The sequence below is a fragment of the Diadema setosum genome, chromosome 5, assembly GCF_964275005.1.
Source record: "Diadema setosum chromosome 5, eeDiaSeto1, whole genome shotgun sequence".
NCBI classification, from domain to species: domain Eukaryota; kingdom Metazoa; phylum Echinodermata; class Echinoidea; order Diadematoida; family Diadematidae; genus Diadema; species Diadema setosum.
The window spans coordinates 29,652,387-29,670,864 of record NC_092689.1 but is presented as its reverse complement, the minus strand read 5'-3'; the positions used below and the strand labels follow the sequence as shown (position 1 = coordinate 29,670,864).

At 39.0% G+C, this 18,478-nt stretch overlaps 1 protein-coding gene across 1 annotated transcript in view; it reads left to right on the top strand.

The window, feature by feature from the left end:
* Nucleotides 1-18,478, top strand: part of LOC140228829 (tenascin-X-like) — a 112,444-nt gene that overhangs the window by 34,650 nt on the left and 59,316 nt on the right. The window contains exons 10-16 of the mRNA XM_072309101.1: nucleotides 374-646; nucleotides 1,438-1,731; nucleotides 2,122-2,388; nucleotides 9,693-9,956; nucleotides 10,441-10,704; nucleotides 15,984-16,151; nucleotides 17,286-17,552. Coding sequence (XP_072165202.1) covers nucleotides 374-646; nucleotides 1,438-1,731; nucleotides 2,122-2,388; nucleotides 9,693-9,956; nucleotides 10,441-10,704; nucleotides 15,984-16,151; nucleotides 17,286-17,552 — 1,797 coding nt within the window. The remainder of the gene's footprint in view (nucleotides 1-373; nucleotides 647-1,437; nucleotides 1,732-2,121; nucleotides 2,389-9,692; nucleotides 9,957-10,440; nucleotides 10,705-15,983; nucleotides 16,152-17,285; nucleotides 17,553-18,478) is intronic.

Here is an 18,478-nt window from a genome sequence, read left to right as displayed (position 1 = left end):
TAATGCAATTGTAGAAGTATTATTACTTTTATTCTTATCATTGTGGTTATTGTTACCATCATCATGGTGGACCCTGTGGACCCTGTGGAGGAACAGACATATTTTGCAAATATGACTAAATGGGCAATCCCCCGTTTCTTCTGTACGTACATGCAATGTATATGCAACTTGTAATGTGTGTATTTTTTTATCTGAAGACGGAAATAAAAACAACAACAACAATGATAGGAATTGAACATTATGTAGGTAACGACCTACCTGTAAATGACTACTGTCTCAGCAATGCTGCACTGTATAAAGCTTTAAGTGCGTGAGAGTGCATGCTATACTCATGATTTTATGTGTCGCACTCTCATTAACACTCATATTCCAGTGCCAAATGGAGTGGAGCTACGTGAGGGTGACTCAACCACTACGTCTGTCAGCGCCTTGTGGGAAAAGCAGAAAGAAACCGTTGATAACTACAAAATATCATGTAGCGAAGGAAACGCATCCCCACCTACTATCCCAGTAGAAGACCGGGATTTGGGGCCTTTCAATGCATCCTGTGTGAACCTCCCAAGACCAGGGGCGGTCTATACCATGATTGTCTTCAGTCTCGATGGGGGAACCAGCAACAGCTCCTCCACAATCCATCTCAGAGCAGGTGTGTTCCTCCGCTCTATTGGCAGACAGAATCCCTTCACAGACTCCTCCTACTCCTCCTTATTTTGGTTGTTTTCAGCTTGAGCAGCAATCAGAACAGCCCGACATTTTTTTTTGGATAGTTACATGTGAACCTTCACCATAATGTTACTACAATAAACTCTTTTAGCAATACTAGTAAGTTGATACTGGAGGAAAGGTGAAAAGGAAAATATGTTCAGAAATCAACCGTTTTCTGATCACCGTATGACATCCAGTATAAATGTCAATGTCTTTTTATAGTAATTTGAAATACTTAAATATTCATTTTTAAGCATATAAACCAACGTGTTTCACTTTAGTCCTTAGATTTGCGTGGGGCAGGTAGACTCAGGTTCCTCAGGGGTCCCAACAAGAAGTGGTTTCACACCTAAAACTTTGCCCCTTTTCTGAATGTACCTATATATGCATGTATATGTTGATAGTTTGATATGCAAAAAACAATAATTAGCTGGCCCGTATCCAGGCAAATATACGCCCCGAGGACAATTACCCCCGGGTAAATACTGGTTAGTGATGAGGTTAGAGTAAAAATTAGGGTTAGGTTTAGGGTTAGAGTTTGGGTTAGGATTGGGGTTAGGGTTAGGATTAGGTTCAGGATTAGGATTAGGGTTAGGGTCAGGGGAAGGGTCTGGGATGATTGCCCAGGGGGTAATTGCTCTAGACTCAGCTGGCCAATTCCATTTTTCTTAGTGATAGTGTCTGGAAAAGTCACTAGTTTGATGGATAGATGTTCACATTGATTTTTTGCAGTCCCGGAGAGTGTTGAAAGTGGCACCATCAGAGACTACAGTACCACTGCTGTCAATGTGGAATGGACCTTGAAGAATTGTGATTGTGTCTATGATGAATTCAACCTGATCTACGAACCGGACGGCACTGATCCAATCACAGTAGCACACAGCAATCAGATGATGTACTCTGCTCAAGTAACAGGTCTGACGCAGGGTCGTCAGTATATTTTCACAGTGGTCACAATAAGTGGAGACAGTGCCAGTGGCCCAAGCATTCAAACAAGCGAAGGAAAAACTGTGCAGCAAAGGACAAGTGAGTAAGAGAAAATGAATAGGATTAAAAGATGATTGTCCTTGATCATCTTCTACATACTTGATGGTTTGCTCTTTTTGTTGGTAAGCCATGGACCTGTAACTCTTGTGACTATAATTTTCAAAATTGGATTGTCTACCTATGTCTTTTTATGGCTCTGACATGAAGGGTGCTAGAGTGATTATTGTGTTGGGGATTATCCATTCCAATGTGTCCCCATCTGTTCCTCATCTCATCACTGCTATCAGAGAGAAGTCAATATGGTGCAAGCCCAGTATTATACCTACTAGATGTTCGGCATAATGTGTCTGTTGGTGATGAATGCTAATCTTCTCCATTAAAGTGGGCATGCAGGTAAACCATATGATGTCATTTCTTTGTTCTCCGTAGTTCCCGCCACGGCCACAAACCTCGTGATCACACCAGACCAGAGACGGTTGGACCTGAAGTGGACTAAGGCAGATGGGGAGTCTAGTGGCTATGACATCACGGTGGATCCTATCGAGGGACAGGCCACGTTCAACGGGAATCTGACAAACCCTGGTGGGACCGTGTCGGGCTTGACTTCAGGGACGAACTATACTGTTACCGTGGTGACAGTCAGTCAAGATGAGAGGAGTGAAGGCCGAGTGGAGTCGTCCAGAACACTTACAGACAGTGAGTTCGTGGTTTTAAAGTCATTACTAATCAACCCATGAAGTAAAGGCACATACCATTAGATTACACACAGATATGAGAAACAGAAGGGAGATCTAAAGATGGAAACAAATATAGAGTATAGCAGATTGAAGCAGTGTTAAGTACCAGATACATACCTAAAACATTCATGAAACGACCGGAATGTGTGGATGTGCGTGTTTGTATTATGTTTGCTTGATGTAAAAATCATTATTCATCAAGTAATGCGAAGCATTTTTCCTTCATAGTGCATCTACTTGGGCAAAGGCCGCTATGTGCAGCTTGCACTCAAATATATCTGGCAGGAATTTCTCATTCTATGAATACATGCAAGCATGTCATTGTATCTGGGTTGTAATGAATGATATTTCATTGTTAATTAGTTAGCAGTCGCGAGTCCCAGACAATTTGCTCGAAGAAGTGAAGTCATATCGCAGATTTATTCCTTAGCGATTGTCAGGAATATGTAGTCATCGTATGCTGCAGTTCTATAGATCCTTAAATTTCTCTACTTCCTTTATGAGTTGTCTACATATTCTGACATCCAATCCAATCCTGTTTTGTGAAATATCGCTCCATTATGACTTTTGCTGATGTGGATAGATTTTCACATCACAAATTCAGGAATGGTTTGATCACCAGGAATGGTTTGATCACTCCAGAGGCATCATGCTTTCAATAGTCCGTCTTTTCGTCCGTGATCGATTCTGTGAACGCACCGATTGAGGTATTCAGATAAAACTTGGCACATGCATGCATAAGTGGATGAAGCTGCACCTATCAATTTTTGGGCACACGTACTCAAGGTCAAGGGTCATAGGTCAACGTCAATTTCCAAAAATCCAGTATGCCCCCATATCTCTACAATACCTGAAGGTATTTTCATGAAACTTTGTGCATGTGTGTAATACCAGGTAAAATTTTTCTAGAGAAGGTTTTAGGTCATGGGGTGAAAGGTCTGGTGAAAATACTAGAATTTCATGTTTTTCCCCCTATCTCGGAAATGGCATATGGTATCGTTATGATATTTTAAAATGTATATGTATTGCCAAGCAATGATTCTGTTGGGAAGTTTAGGGTCATGAGGTCAAAGGTGAAGCGTCAAATATCAGGTTAAAATGCAAAAGTTACAATACTTACTGGTGAAATTACAATAGTTTTGTGCCTTAGAGATGAGTGAAAATGCTAAACTTGAACTTAATATTCATGCATAATTGCGTAATGATTCTGTAAGGAAAGATTTAGGTCATGTTATTAAAAGTCAAGAGAAAATGTTAAAGTTTAACTATTTTAACCATACTTTGAAAATTGCTCAAAGTGATGTCATAAAATATGGGGTATAGTGATTATCTGCACATCATGTGAAAACATTGTCACAGAGTGGCAAGATGTCATGTCGACCTATTGGGAGAATAATACGCTGTAGCGGGGGCAAACCAGTCACCGTAGTTCTATCCCCCCCCCCCCCCACACACACACACACCCCGAATGGTACAGAATGATGTGATATGCGTTTTCCATGGTTGTGTACAACCACTGCACGCTTAGCGTATTCGTAGTATACATACGTTGCACACGTGATTATAAGAACTATATTTCTATGTTTATCATTATAGCCTCTGTTTACGTAAAGCACATTTAAGTAGGCTTGCTAAAGTCGAAATAAGGGGTGATCGCTGCATTTTAAAGTACAAATGTCCTATTTGGCACACATGTTCCTCGGTACAAGTGGAATTTTTCCATCTAAAAAGACAATCTGTATCTATGCAAATAAGCCTGAATTTGCATAATTTATGCAAAAATACATATAAAAATTGTTACAAAATATATGTGCATCCAGCAGAAATACCCAATTTGGATTCCAGAGAGTATGTGGAAACAATTCGTGCAAAAAATTATTTCATACCTTTGTAAATAAACATATAATTTGCGTAATTATGCAAGTTATACAAATTGATTTGTAAACGATGAAACCCCCCTTAAATCTCTTCCCAGATAGATATAACCCTTTAGAAACACTCTATGAAAAAAAAAATGAGAAAAGAATTTGAATTATTGACCCATCATTACCAGCTAATTTACATAATTACTAAAGAAAGTAAAGTAAAAACATTATTTTTAAAGTTTTTCTTACAGTATAAGAACTGCATTTTATGATAAAAATATATCTTAGTATGCATATCCTTTATTCAAAAGGAAATGGTTTGTAATATCAAAACATCATTTCTCGTTTGTAATATCAAAACACTATTTCTGTATGCAAATACCACCTAATTAGCATATTGTGCATACTAATACCCGAATGTACCAGAAGTCAATGGTCAAGGTCGACTTGTTTCAGTTCACGCGATAACTCAAAACTGGATTAAGCAAATTTCACCAAACTTTGTCCAAGGATGACGTATGATGCTGCAATTAATCAAGCAGTTTTTAGGTAAAATCGGCAAGAGGTCAAAGGTCAAAAAGTTCAAGGTCAATGCTAAAATTTCATTATTTCCGCCATATCTATGCAATGCCTGAAGGTATTTTCTTGAAACTTAGTGACTGCATGCATGTATTTTATATATAGATATCAAAATAAGATTCGTCAGAGAGTTTCAGGTCAACAGGTCAAAGGTCAAAGGTCAAGTGAAAATGTTAAAATTTCACTTTTGTCTCTGTATCTCGCAAATGGTCCAAGGTATCTTCATAGAACTTGGTACTAGCAGGGATTTTCTAGGGAATTTAGGGGTCATTTATCGAAGGTCATGGGTCAAAGATCAAGGTCAATTGGGCCCTCTAAATTTCACTATTTCCCTCATATTTTTGCAATTTTTGTAGGATTTTTCTTGAAACTTAATGTATACATGTATTACCTAATGGAGATTCTCTGGGAAATTTCCTGCCAAAAGGTCAAAGCTCTGATGAAAGTGCTATATTTCACTTTTTCTTCCATTATCTTGAATGTGAATCAAGGTATTGAATCATGAAACTTAGTACATATTTGTGCAGTTCTACCTGACAGTGATACCCTTGTTGATTATCGAAAAAATGATAAGCCCTCCCCTCTCAAGTATTTTTGTTTCCTCTTGATAAGCAGGAAAGGACATGGAATTCAGTGACATGGTAAAGTCATCACCGTTATTGCATTTAATGTATTGGTCGCATGAAAGTTAATTTTGATGTACACATGTATAACCTCTGACATCATTACCTTTTACATTTTTACCTGTGTATTTTTTTACTTTAACCTCTGACATCTTTACACAAAACCAGTTAACATAATCTTTTTTTTTTTTGAAAAAGCTTCAAGATCATGTAGGTCATAATCATCTATACAGGTATTAGCTGGTATATGGTGGAGTATAACATTCTTTGGACCGCCAGGGAGTTACATTATCCCAAGGGAAAACAATCACAACCAGGGAGAATATGATATTTGCGATCTTCGTAAACAGTAGCATGTGACGATCTGTTGACAAATCACATCCTAGTAATTGCAAAGGTAATCTAATATACTCTTTTATGGCTATGAACATATTATTTCTGCTTTGATTTATTGTTGGAATTGACTGATTTTAAGTCAGAGGCTAAGATTATTTGACTTAAAGTATAACATCTCCTATATTGTTCATATGACAAATTTTGCATAAATTACTGCCTTATCAAAATGTTATTGTGTATAAATTTCCTAGCGTAGTTTCCATGCCATAACAGCTCATAGTATACTGAGGGAACGGGTTTCCTTTTCAGAAACCGTTGTTTCTAACTCAAGCTTGTAAGTTCTTAATGTGTGCAGATACCCTTCATCCACATAATCCACATAATCCACATAATTTACACAAGTTAATAATCAGTTTGATATAAAAAGCCCCTTGTTGCGACACGGATTGTCGCCCCTACACGGATTGTCGCCTCCTGCTCGGGGCGACAATCTGTGACGGGCGTTGGCGGCACGGATTGTCGCCCCCTACACGGATTGTCGCCTGGCGACAATCCGTGTAGGGGGCTGGCGGCACGGATTGTCGCCCGCCCTCGAAGCACATTTTGCTGGGTAATATCGTTCTGGACATAATCATTGAAATACTAACACATTTCATGGCTACATCCATGCAAACATGCCATGTAAAAAGTCATGGTGAGGTTTCAAGGAAGTGTGTATGTGCGCGTGCACATGATAATTTAGTGTCCGTTTGTGTGTGTGTGTGTGTGTGTGTGTGTGTGATGGAAGAATGTGTTTATTATGTCAGTTTTTTGCGTATGTGTTTTTTAGCTGCACGTGGGGAGGGATACCTAGTAAGCTGTTGCTGGCATAAACGTTGATATTGATTTTATCAGCAGCTTTGAATTTGATGAGTTTGTTTGGCAGATTTGTATAATTATGAATTCGGAGTGGGGCTTGCGTGCGGGCAGATGCTGCTTTTCTGCATACGGTCCATTATGTCTTATTTATCAATATTGGGAAATCGTTTCATCAGGAAGGAATGTGGTATCGGTTCGGGCGTGCGTCGGTATGTTTGTTACTCTGAAGGCTCATTCGTCCGAAGGCTCATTCGTCCGAAGGCTCATTATTCCGAAGGTTCGTTATTCCGAATTTCATTTTTGGATCAAGGAACCTCTAGGTATAGGGAATTTTGTGTTTCGGATATTAAAATGAAGCCTCGGAAAAAACGAAACTTCGGAATAACGGAACCTTCGTGTGTGTGTGTGTGTGTGTGTGTGTGTGTATGTATGTATTTGGGTTGGTGAATGTGGGTGTGGGATGATTTAGGTTTTGTTTAATCAGGGGTTGGTGGGTTGGGGATTGGATTTGAAGAAGGATAGTTATAAATGGTATGACAGATGTTGGTAGGATTTAATATTTAGGATAGATGTAGGCCCTAGATTTGTTTCGGATGGGCAGGGGAGGGGGTGATCGGGTTTTTTATGACTGATTTCATTCTAGATTCGTGTAATGTATTTGTGTGTTTTTTTAATGTATATGCCCTTGTAAGTAAGAAGGTGTTACATGATCCAAACCAATGTATTCAAGGAATATAGGTTTGGTAGGGCCCTACATGTCAAAACTTTCTCGTGAAGAAATTGTTAGTAGGGTTGGTCTATAATCGAGTTATCTATGTTGAAGTGAGATTATTTGTGGTATAAATTGACAAATGGATTTGTTTCTGTTTCGAATTGTCATTTGTAACTTTTTTTTTTCATGTTACACCCAGAATGAGTCGATTTATGAATGATTTGGATGAAATCAATGAATATCAAGGAAAAAAGTGTTGAGTTGGTTTATTTGCATAATGAGGATTTGTTTGAGTGTTTGTTGGTGTTTGTTTGTATTACGTATGTATTAGCGGTGTGCAATGGCAGTTCGTTTGTGCTAAAATCAACTAACGATTGACAAATTATTCGCTCATGCATAAAGCATGCCAAACCTATTCTGGGACAAAGAATAGTGGTATGGACATTCTAGTTTATAAGACTGATGGAAGAAAATGACTGCAGTGAAAAATGAACAAAGACAAATAACATTTGGGGAGGGTACCTCCCTCGTATGTATTTTCTCTCGGTCTCTCTCTCGCCTAGCCTGCCTCACCGCTGATATTGGTTCACACACCCATACTATTTTTAGATCAACGCTGGTGTGAATTTTTTAAACACGTGCTCATACACTCTGAAGGCGTTTGTATTGCCACAGTAGCGCCGCTATATTCCACATACACACGTAAGCATACAGGCACACGTATACACACAGACAAACAAACCACTACCACTATGACCACCACACATGCACAGTTTCTACATATTGTATTATTATACTCCAAACACACACACATACACACATTTACACACACACACACAGACACACACACACACAACAAATCATACACATCACATATCATGCAGCTCACAATACACACATACACACACACACACGCACACACACCCACACACACACACACACACACACACACACATAAGCATAACTTACCAGTCATACCCATTCCACCAAAGCTTAACACCGGAGGAACCACCCCGAGCCCGGGGCGACAATCTGTGACGGGGCGACAATCCATGTCGCAACAATTTTTTTGCCAACACGGATTGTCGCCTTCGAGGTCAAAAACTGGGAACTGCACAAGCGTCACGGATTGTCGCCAGGCGACAATCCGTGTAGGGGGCGACAATCCGTGCCGCCAGCGCCCGTCACGGATTGTCGCCCCGAGCAGGAGGCGACAATCCGTGTAGGGGCGACAATCTGTGTCGCAACACCCCTTATTCGCTTGGGTGCCTACAAAACACAATGAAAATCAGAATTCACACTTTCACTATTGTAGTGCTTTTTGTAATGATTTCTAACCATGACCTCAGTTGTGTACTGTTTGCAAGGGAAAAAACAATCCTTTTGTAAGCAATATTGTTCCGATTTGCATCTGTTCCTATGCAGGTCCTACTGTTATATTTGCATAATCATATTTAAAGGGTGTCACTATCGATTGCTATTTTTCCCACCCTGCAAAGCATTTATGCATTGAGGGAAAATTGAAAGTAAAAATTATTTCAAAAATCAATATGTTTCGAAATTTCACGTCTTGTATACTTATTAACATAATTCATGCATTAAATACCTAAGTTGATTAAATAATATGGAAACAGCTTAAGCAATTGAAAAGTGTTTTCGTGAGAATATTGTCTTATTCTATTAGCTTTCTGGATATTAAGTTCAAAGCGATTTAAGACATTGTCACATAATTGCTTTTTGTTTGTTCTTATTATCTATGTGTAGATTTTGATATGCATATTGTGCAAATAACAGGTCGTTTGCATAGAGACAGTTTGTCTCTTTAGATGAATCATTTGGTTTTGACCCAAGAAACATCCATCCCAGGTTCAAACTTTGTACTGCAAGATCAAGTGATTAATAGATTAGAAATTCTTTCAAAAATGCAGCTTTTTGCACAATAACTTGCATAATTATGCAAATTTTATGTTTATTTACATAGGTGTGAATTCAATTTTTGCAGGAATGTTTCCACTTACTTTATAGAATACTTCTACCAAATTAGGTACTTCTGCTGGATGCACTTATATTTTTAGATAATCTTTATATGTATTTCTGAATAAATTATGCAAATTAAGGCTTATTTGCATAGATACAGATTGTCTCTTTAGATGAAAATTTTTCATTTGCCCTAGGGAGCATCTGTGCCAAGTAATAGTACTAAAAAATGCAGCGTTTACCCCCTTTTAGCAAGTCTACTAAATGTATTTTGTTATGAGCTTGCTTAAGTTTTCTCTTTTTGTTTTGATAGTACCAAGCCAAGTAGTTCTCATACCCGGAATACCTACCAATGAAACAGTAACTGCAAGCTGGGATAAACCTGCTGGAGTGGTAAATCAGTACAACATCAGCTGTAGTAATGGTGTTGCATCCCCAGCTACTATAGATGCAGACAATAACCATCCTGTGAGTGCATCCTGCACTGGACTCTACCAGGCTGGAGCTGAATACATCATGACTGTCACCAGCATTAGTGGTGATCAGACCAATGAAGCTAGCTTCATGCTGAGAGCTTGTGAGTGTATATTTGAATCACACAAACTTATCTAATTGAAGCAAATTTTATTGAAGTGTAGCAGTTGGTAACAAAGTGTCAGTTTGTAAATCTTCATTAGAGAAGTAGGTAAATTTGCACATTTTTAATTTTTTTTTTTTTTTTTTTGGGGGGGGGGACAGTCTTCTTCGGTATTGGATATAAATGCTATTTTAGTGAAAGTTTCCACACAGTCATTCAATTGTGATCCATTATTTTATCGTTATTTTTACCATGATGATATAATAGAACAGTATGAATATTCTTGTTTCCAGTGAATAATTGAATTGATATTACAATGTGCAAGAAATATGCATGCATTTGTGTTTTAGGACCAAAAAAAAAAAATCGGTTTATTCAAACATTGAAGAAAGACGCATAACAGCTGCAATGCTACATACGGCGTGTATACGGTCCTTTGTCCAGCCATGATTTATTTTTCTATTTTCTCCTTTTGTTTCAATAGTACCAAACCAAGTGGTTCTCAGAGAAGGTGATTCTACCACCAATTATGTAAGTGCAAGCTGGGATAAACCTGCTGGAGTGGTAGATACTTACAATATCAGCTGTAGTAATGGCACTGCATCCCCAGCTACTATAGATGCAGACAGTGACCATCCTGTGAATGCATCCTGCACTGGACTCTACCAAGCTGGAGCTGAATACAACATGACTGTCACCAGCATCAGTGGTGATCAGAACCATGAAGCTACCATCACACTTAGAGCTTGTATGTGTATCACTAAATAACACATACCTATCAATTCAAGAGAAAATCCATCAAAATAAAGAAGTTTTATTTAAAAAAAATACTTAGCGGTGTATCTGCACATCTTGACCAGATATGGAATTCCAATTTATACAAATATGTTGGTATCTTACAGAGCCGGTGCTACGTTTTTAAAAGTGAGTGGGCCGACTTTATGTGGACAGGAACGTCGATCCTTTTTTTTTTTTTTTTTTTTTTTTTTTTTTTTTGATATGGGGGGATTTTGCTGCCACTTGTAATTGTGTATAGCGAAACTGGTATTCAGATTTGTGGCTGCCACTTCTCTCTCAAAATCGACTGACGAGCAGAAAAACAAACAAAACGTCACGCCCTAGGTTTTCTGCCAAAAGTTTGGGGGTGAATGTCTGCTTCAATATTTGATATGTATGTTGTTGTAAGTTCACCAACAAACATGGAGTTTCATTCCATGATTTGGTTTTTTTTTTAAACCACAATGAGATACAAATCAATTTGAATGTAGATCACATTTACTTTGAATACCAGCTAATATACTAAAACACTGGTATATGATACATATTAGAAATCTGCAGACATTTGGGTGTAGGATCTCTTTACCTGTAAGTTTTTTGTTTGGTTGGTTCTGGTTCTTTTTCCTCTACTGGTTTTGTTTTGTTTTTTGTTTTGCTGTGGGTTTTTTTTTTTTTTCATCTGGTATAGGGCACATCGTTTTTCACATGTGTTTCCAGCCATGATCACAATGCTTCCTCCGCCTATTTCTTCTTGGCACGCATTATAGGCATAAGAGTTCTCATACGCCTGCAGAAACTGTTGAATTTTAGGTTACAATGGAGACATATGCACAAGAAATGTGTAAAATAACGCCGTGATAGCACAATTCAATTGGGTATTGCGTAATGATAAAAAAATGCGGAATATTCCCCTAAAAGTACACCGGAAGTATTCCAGATTGGTACCTGATGCTTTTGGGCCATAACAATACTACTTCATTCGCGCGAGAGTGAATCGCATACTTTTAGCTGCATATATCATACCACTGCAAGTGCACGATTCAATCATCACATACTATAATTATTGTAGTTATGTTCTACCCAGCCACTACTGAACTGGGAGGGCGCCTCAGGATTAAAAGTCTGGTACATATTGTACTACGATCGAAATTATTTTACACTTTTGATCTCGAAATACTCCAAAACAACTCATTATCCTGGCAAGTCGCGTCAGCCAGAAAAAAAAGTTTCTTGTTAGACCATGTCGTTATAGTGCAAGCAATTTCCAAATTCGGAACGCTTCTGAGAACTATGTTTTATCTTCAAGAGCTAGATTACGGCTGCTACTCTGTTTGTGTCTTGCAAGGCTTTTCTGAATTTTACCTTTTTGAGCAGGAGCAAAACATTTGATTAGCCTAATTTTGAACCATGCTATGCAGGGACATCTGAAGTAGCTATTGTTTGCTTTTGCACATTATGTACGCACAATCAAGGGCGTACCGAGGGGGGGGGGGGTGTTTTGGGTGTTCAAACACCCCCCTTTGCCAAAATGGGGGTGTTTGAGGTGTTCAAACACCTCCCTTGGGCAAAAGGGAGGTGTTTGAGCTATTCAACACCCCTCTTCAGCAATGTTTAGATGTTGACAAATGAAACAAAAGCTGTCTTTACCGCTTTTATTTCCGTTTTGAATTCCGCCTTTCCTTTCTTTTGCGTTCATTTTCTCTCTCTCTTCCTTGTTTTATCTTAATGTTTGTGTGGATGATGATACATTATGGAGTTACATAATACTATACGCACTAAAGAACTCGTGTACAGTACGTGTTAATACTACGTTACTGCACCGCGCGCGAAGCTGACGCGCAAACAGTAGACATTCCCGATCCCTGCTTTGCTTTCTGGCCGAATCGCGAAGATACATTGCGCATAATGTTCACCGTTTACCGGTATTATACCGTACGCGGTATACCGTAAATTGTGTATGATGCATAATATTATGTGTGTACAATGCATGCTGCGCTGCAGCCTATTATAGGCACATTGCATGCTAAGTTAGTAGTATCAACTACCAACAGTGGCGTATCTGGGGGGGGGGGCAAGAGGGGCACGTGAAAAAAAAACGAGAAAAAAAAAGAAGAAGAAAAAAAAACCGACGAAGAAAAAGAATAAAAAGAAGAAGAAGAAGAAGAAGAATAAGAAGAATAAGAAAAAGAAAAAAAAAAAAAAACCTCGCCCGGACGGGAGGCAGGAGAATGGGGGGGGGGGGGGAGGAAGAAAACCAAATCAAACAAGATAAAACAAAACATGAATTCCATGTTTTGTAACGCTGAAATATAAAAATTTTCGGCTCGCTCGCTGCGCCCGCTCGCCAAGACTTATCCAAAAAAAAAAAAAAAAATAAGAAGAACAAAACGTAATGATGACGTGGAAATATAAAAATTTCGGCTCACTCTCTCGTAGTAATTTAGAGTATTTTTCCAAGTCCTTAGTTTGTTGGCATAAATCGTTATCTATGAAGCCGTCACTATATCTTGATTAGAATTGTAAGATTTAATAACCAAAAAATGACAAGAATTCCATGTTTTGTAAGGTGAAATACAAAAATTGTCGGCTCGCTCGCTGCGCTCGCTCGCCAAAATTTATCAGATTTTATATCACCCTCAAAAAAAACCCTTTTAAGTGCTCGAAAAAGCATATCAAGTGGACTTTTTTTAAAGTCCCTACCGGGATGGGATTGGGGTTGATTGAACACTGTTGGTATAAATCGTTATCTATAAGACCGTCACTATATCTTGATTAGAATTGTCATTCGAAGATTTAATAACCAAAAATGACAAGAATTCCATGTTTTGTAAGCTGAAATACAAAAATTTTCGGCTCGCTCGCTGCACTCGCTCGCCAAAATTCTTCAATATCTATTACATTTAAATCACCCTCAAAAGACCCCTTCTAAGTGCTTGAAAAAGCATATCATGTGGACTTTTTTTAAGTCCCTACCGGGATGGGGTTGGACACTGTTGGTATAAATCGTTATCTATAAGGCCGTCACTATTGATTAGAATTGTAATTCGAAGATTTAATAACCAAAAATGACAAGAATTCCATGTTATGTATAAAGCTGAAATATAAAACTTTTCGGCTCGCTCGCTGCGCTCGCTCGCCAAAATATATCAAAATTTAGGGTTGCCTATTACATTTAAATCACCCTCAAAAGACCCCTCTTAAGTGCTTCAAAAAGCATATCATGAGGACTTCTTTAAAGTCCCTACCGGGATGGGGTTGGGGTTGAACACTTTTTCAGAAATTAGGGGCGCAATTTTCGCGCTTGCCCCGGGCGCCGTTTTCCCTAGATACGCCACTGACAGTGGCGTAACTACGGGGGGCATGGGGGGCACGTGCCCCCCCCCCCCCGAATCCGCTGGTTAAAAAAAGAAAAAACAAAGAAAAAAAAAGAAAAAAAGGGAAAAAAAGAAAAAAAAAGAAAAAAAGAAAAAAAACCTACGAAAATGGTAATTCAAGGGTTAGTAAACTGCTTTTGAAATCGACATGAAAGGATGATCAAGAAAAAAAGATATTTTTCTAAGATTTCTTTTAACCATATAATTAAAGAGGTATAACATTGTTCAAAAAGCCCGGAGACGACAAAAGATTGTGATTCAGCGTGATTCCTGGTTGGCATTTTAAATACAAGCAGGATGTGCGCAGTGTACTCAGAATATCGGAATGGCAAAAAGAGTCGCTGCAATGTTGCACAATGTGATGTTTGATAGGTTGTACACATTTGCTACCAAAGCTTGATCATTGATTTTGCAGTGTTGCTTTACATACTAGTCTATATTAAAATGCCTTGCATTGCCAATAATAAGACTTGGCCTTGGCTGTTTCCTAACTTTTCCATCTATTTGAAACACACACACACTCACAAACACAAACAAATTAGGGGATGCTCTAGGATAAAGTGCAGATTTTGGACGTCCTTCTCCCGCTTGGTCACTTCGACACCCCCTCGCTGGTCATACCTCCCCAATCATGAACATAAACCGACACCCTTGACTACCAGTGGCGGATCCAGGGGGCACACCGGGCGCCCCCTCCCTCCAATGCGAAAAAAAAACGACAGTTTTTGGACGGTAAAATGTCAAAATTTTCAAGCTCGCTCGCTTCGCTCGCATATTTTAACCATTATAATGCCATTTTCCTGATGTTACTGCCAGTAATTGCCAGTAGCAGTTGCGCCCGATGAGCCCCCCCCCCCCCCCCCGAATTTCCAAAGCGAAAAAATATAGCTAAAAACGGCAGTTTGGGGACTGTAAAATGTCAAAATTTTCACGCTCGCTCGCTTCGCTCGCTCGCATTTAATCGTTATGCAATTCTCCTGATGTTGCTATCAGTAATTGCCAGCAGTTGCGCCCGGTGCACCCCCTCCCCTTGATTTCCAAAGCGAAAAAATAAAGCTAAAAACGGCAGTTTGGGGACTGTAAAATGTCAAAATTTTCACGCTCGCTCGCTTCGCTCGCTCGCATTTAATCGTTATGCAATGCTCCTGATGTTGCTGTCAGTAATTGCCAGCAGTTGCGCCCGGTGCGCCCCTCCCCTTAATTTCTAAAGCGAAAAAATATAGCTAAAAACGGCAGTTTGGGGACTGTAAAACGTCAAAATTTTCAAGCTCGCTCGCTCCGCTCGCTCGCATTTAATTGTACAGTTATGCAATTCTGATGTTGCTTCCATGAGGTGCCCCCCCCCCAATGTCTTGACCCACGGTACGCCACTGAACACCCCCCTCTAAAAAATCCAGGGTACGCCTATGCGCACAATGGTATTGTGTGTTAAACTAGTGAGAAAGGGGATATGTGACCTTAATGACAGGTATAATTTGCATGATCCTTGACTAAATTGTTTGCATACATTGAGTGCTGCAAGCAATGTACATCCAAGGCAATGTGACATACAAAATGACAATCTTAACAGATTGTTATTGATAGGAGCTTTGATCGGTGGTTCAATTGTTTTTGAACATGTATATGCATGAGATTATTCATTTTGAAGTTACAAAATATTGATTCATTAACTTTGATTTTGATCATGGTCCAAGTCCAAACAGGACTTAAAACACAATCAAAGCTATGTCTAGAATCATAATGTTTTAAAAGCATGACAAAGTAAGTACCTTACAGGATTGTCATCTTTGTATTATGCTGCCTTACAAGTGTGATGCCCTCTCGTAAAGTAGAGTGGATGTGATCACAATGTATTTGATATAATCCTCTCCCACAGTACCCAATGCTGTGGTGCTGGTTGAGGACATATCTACCACTGATTCGGTGAGTGCAAAATGGGTCAACCCTGCTGGACTGGTCTCATCCTTCGCCACTGAGTGCAGTAACGGCACAGCCAGCCCTTCATCCATTAATGTTACAACTGGAGCTCAATACATGGCAGCTTGTGAGGGATTACCTGTGCCGGGTGCCAATTACACCATGACTGTCACCTCGTTCAGCAATGGACAGAATAATATGGCTGACATAATTCTCACTGCGTGTAAGCAACACCAACACATGTGAAGTTCTTCCATAAAACGTAAAGTATCACATTTGTGTTTTTTTTATTCAATTAAAACACACACACACACATACGTTTGTGTTGATGAGCTATTGGTATTCTGCTTTATGTACATACCCCGGTAAATTGAACATAATAGTTTGTAATATTTTAATGTCTGAAACTTGGAATCCTGATGTTCTTGTAACATGTTCTGCTAAAAGACATTTTTTTTAATACGATTTAAAGTTACCCACATGCATGCTATGTTCGATGAATCTATATTCCAGCTTGTTTTTTTTTCCCCCACATGATGAACTCAAACTTTGATTTTACATAGCTGTTCCTGCCCAAGCGCTGCTGCCCAAACGTCATCACATGCTGGGTTTTTTTTTTCTGATTTTGAGGTCTGATTTCTTTTTAATAAAGACTTAGCGCTTGTCCCACATGTTGCTTGCATTAAGTAAGTGTTGACGTGTACAAGAGAATAAGAGATCAGGCAGACATCTCTCCTTAACATGCTTCAGATAAAGAAGAACTACTTTCAATGGGTCTGAATTTGATCAGAAAGTTTTTTTAATAAAAACGTTCTGTTTTTAACAAATTGCATAATTATTTCTTCCTTTAAATACGATATTTTATGATAACATTGTCTTGTAGAAATTCCTGGCTGTGGTATTTGCAACTTTATCTTGACGATCTACTGACATGTAACATTATATGAATGTGTATATGGCTTTATAATATCATTCATCATCATCAACAAAAGTTAACATTTTCTAACATTAAGATGAATGAGCTGAATGTGCAGATTATTGTTACAATAGTTAGTTAATATTAGAGTTGCAATACAGTATAGTTACAATTCTATATCTTTTTGTGGGGAGTTTATGGTAATTCTCAGTTGGAAATGACTGAGAAGGAAGAAATGCATCCTGTCCTGTTTCGGCACCTTAGGTCAGTGTCCATGACCTTCCTTTGTGAATTTAGTTTATCTGGTAGATGCGAAATTTGTATTTGTTTGTTGTTGTTTTTTAGTACCCTTGCCTCCGAACCTCCAGCCCGATGTGTCTACCGAGACATCAGTAAGTGCCGTATGGCGGCATCCTGGTGGTGTGATTGATGTCTTTGAGGGAGAATGTAGCAATGGAACACCAGGTGACATCACTGAGGATTATTTGGGAGATGAGGACCTGTATCAGGCTTCATGTGAGAATGTGAGTACCCCTGGAGATACCTACCTGATGATAGTGACCAGCATTAGCGGTCGACAGGAGAATCCAGCGACAGTGAATCTGACTGCACGTGAGTTGACAAGAATTGTCTGGCAGCTTCAGGGATAGAGCCAATCGCAATAGATATTTAGGTCATGTGCACTGCACGACGTTAGCAAGTCAGTCACAAGTATCCTTGACCAGGGACGGGTCCAGGAATCCCGTAAAGTGGAGGCGCCTTTACAAAATTAAAGAGGGGCGCATCTTTTATCATTTTTCTGTTTTGACACCAAAAAATAAAATAAAGAGGGGGCGCCGCCCGGTGCCCCCCCCCCCCCCGATCCTTCACTGCCCTTGACTGTGTTGCCTGAGGTGATAGCTGTAATCGAAGCTTAATTATCCCTTTTGTTTGGACAAACCAAAAGTCATTTTTTGGTAGATGATGATTTTAATAGCAGCTACAAGTCCTTTTGACCCTATAAGTCATAACTTTTAGGTTATTACAAGACTACATTTATTTCATGCAAAGAACACCACTTAAAGGGGTCGTATAGTTTTGGTTGAGACCTAATTTCAGGTTTCTAACATTTTTTGGTGAGATAATGAGAAACCTGTTATGAAATATGAAAGAGCAAGTAATTCTATGAGGAATTCAACATTTATTAGATGAAAATTGGTTTTGAAATGGCTGAGATATCCAAAAAAGAGTGATTCTGATGAAGTGTGGGACCCACACTTTATTATGATCGCTTTGTTTCACTTTGTTTTTGGATGTTTCAGTCATTCCAGACCCGATTTTCATCAAATAAACTTTGAATTCCTCTTAGAATGGTATGCTCTGTACTATAACATAAGTGTTTTCTTGGTATCTCGCAAAAGGTTTAAAGCCCAATTCTCATCTCCACCAATACTGTACTATCCCTTTAATCTTATCTGTTTTATGTTCACAAAGGAAATGACTCAAGCATGGAGACAGTAGATGTGCCGTCGGATGCAGTAGGGGCATTCTCTTTCTGT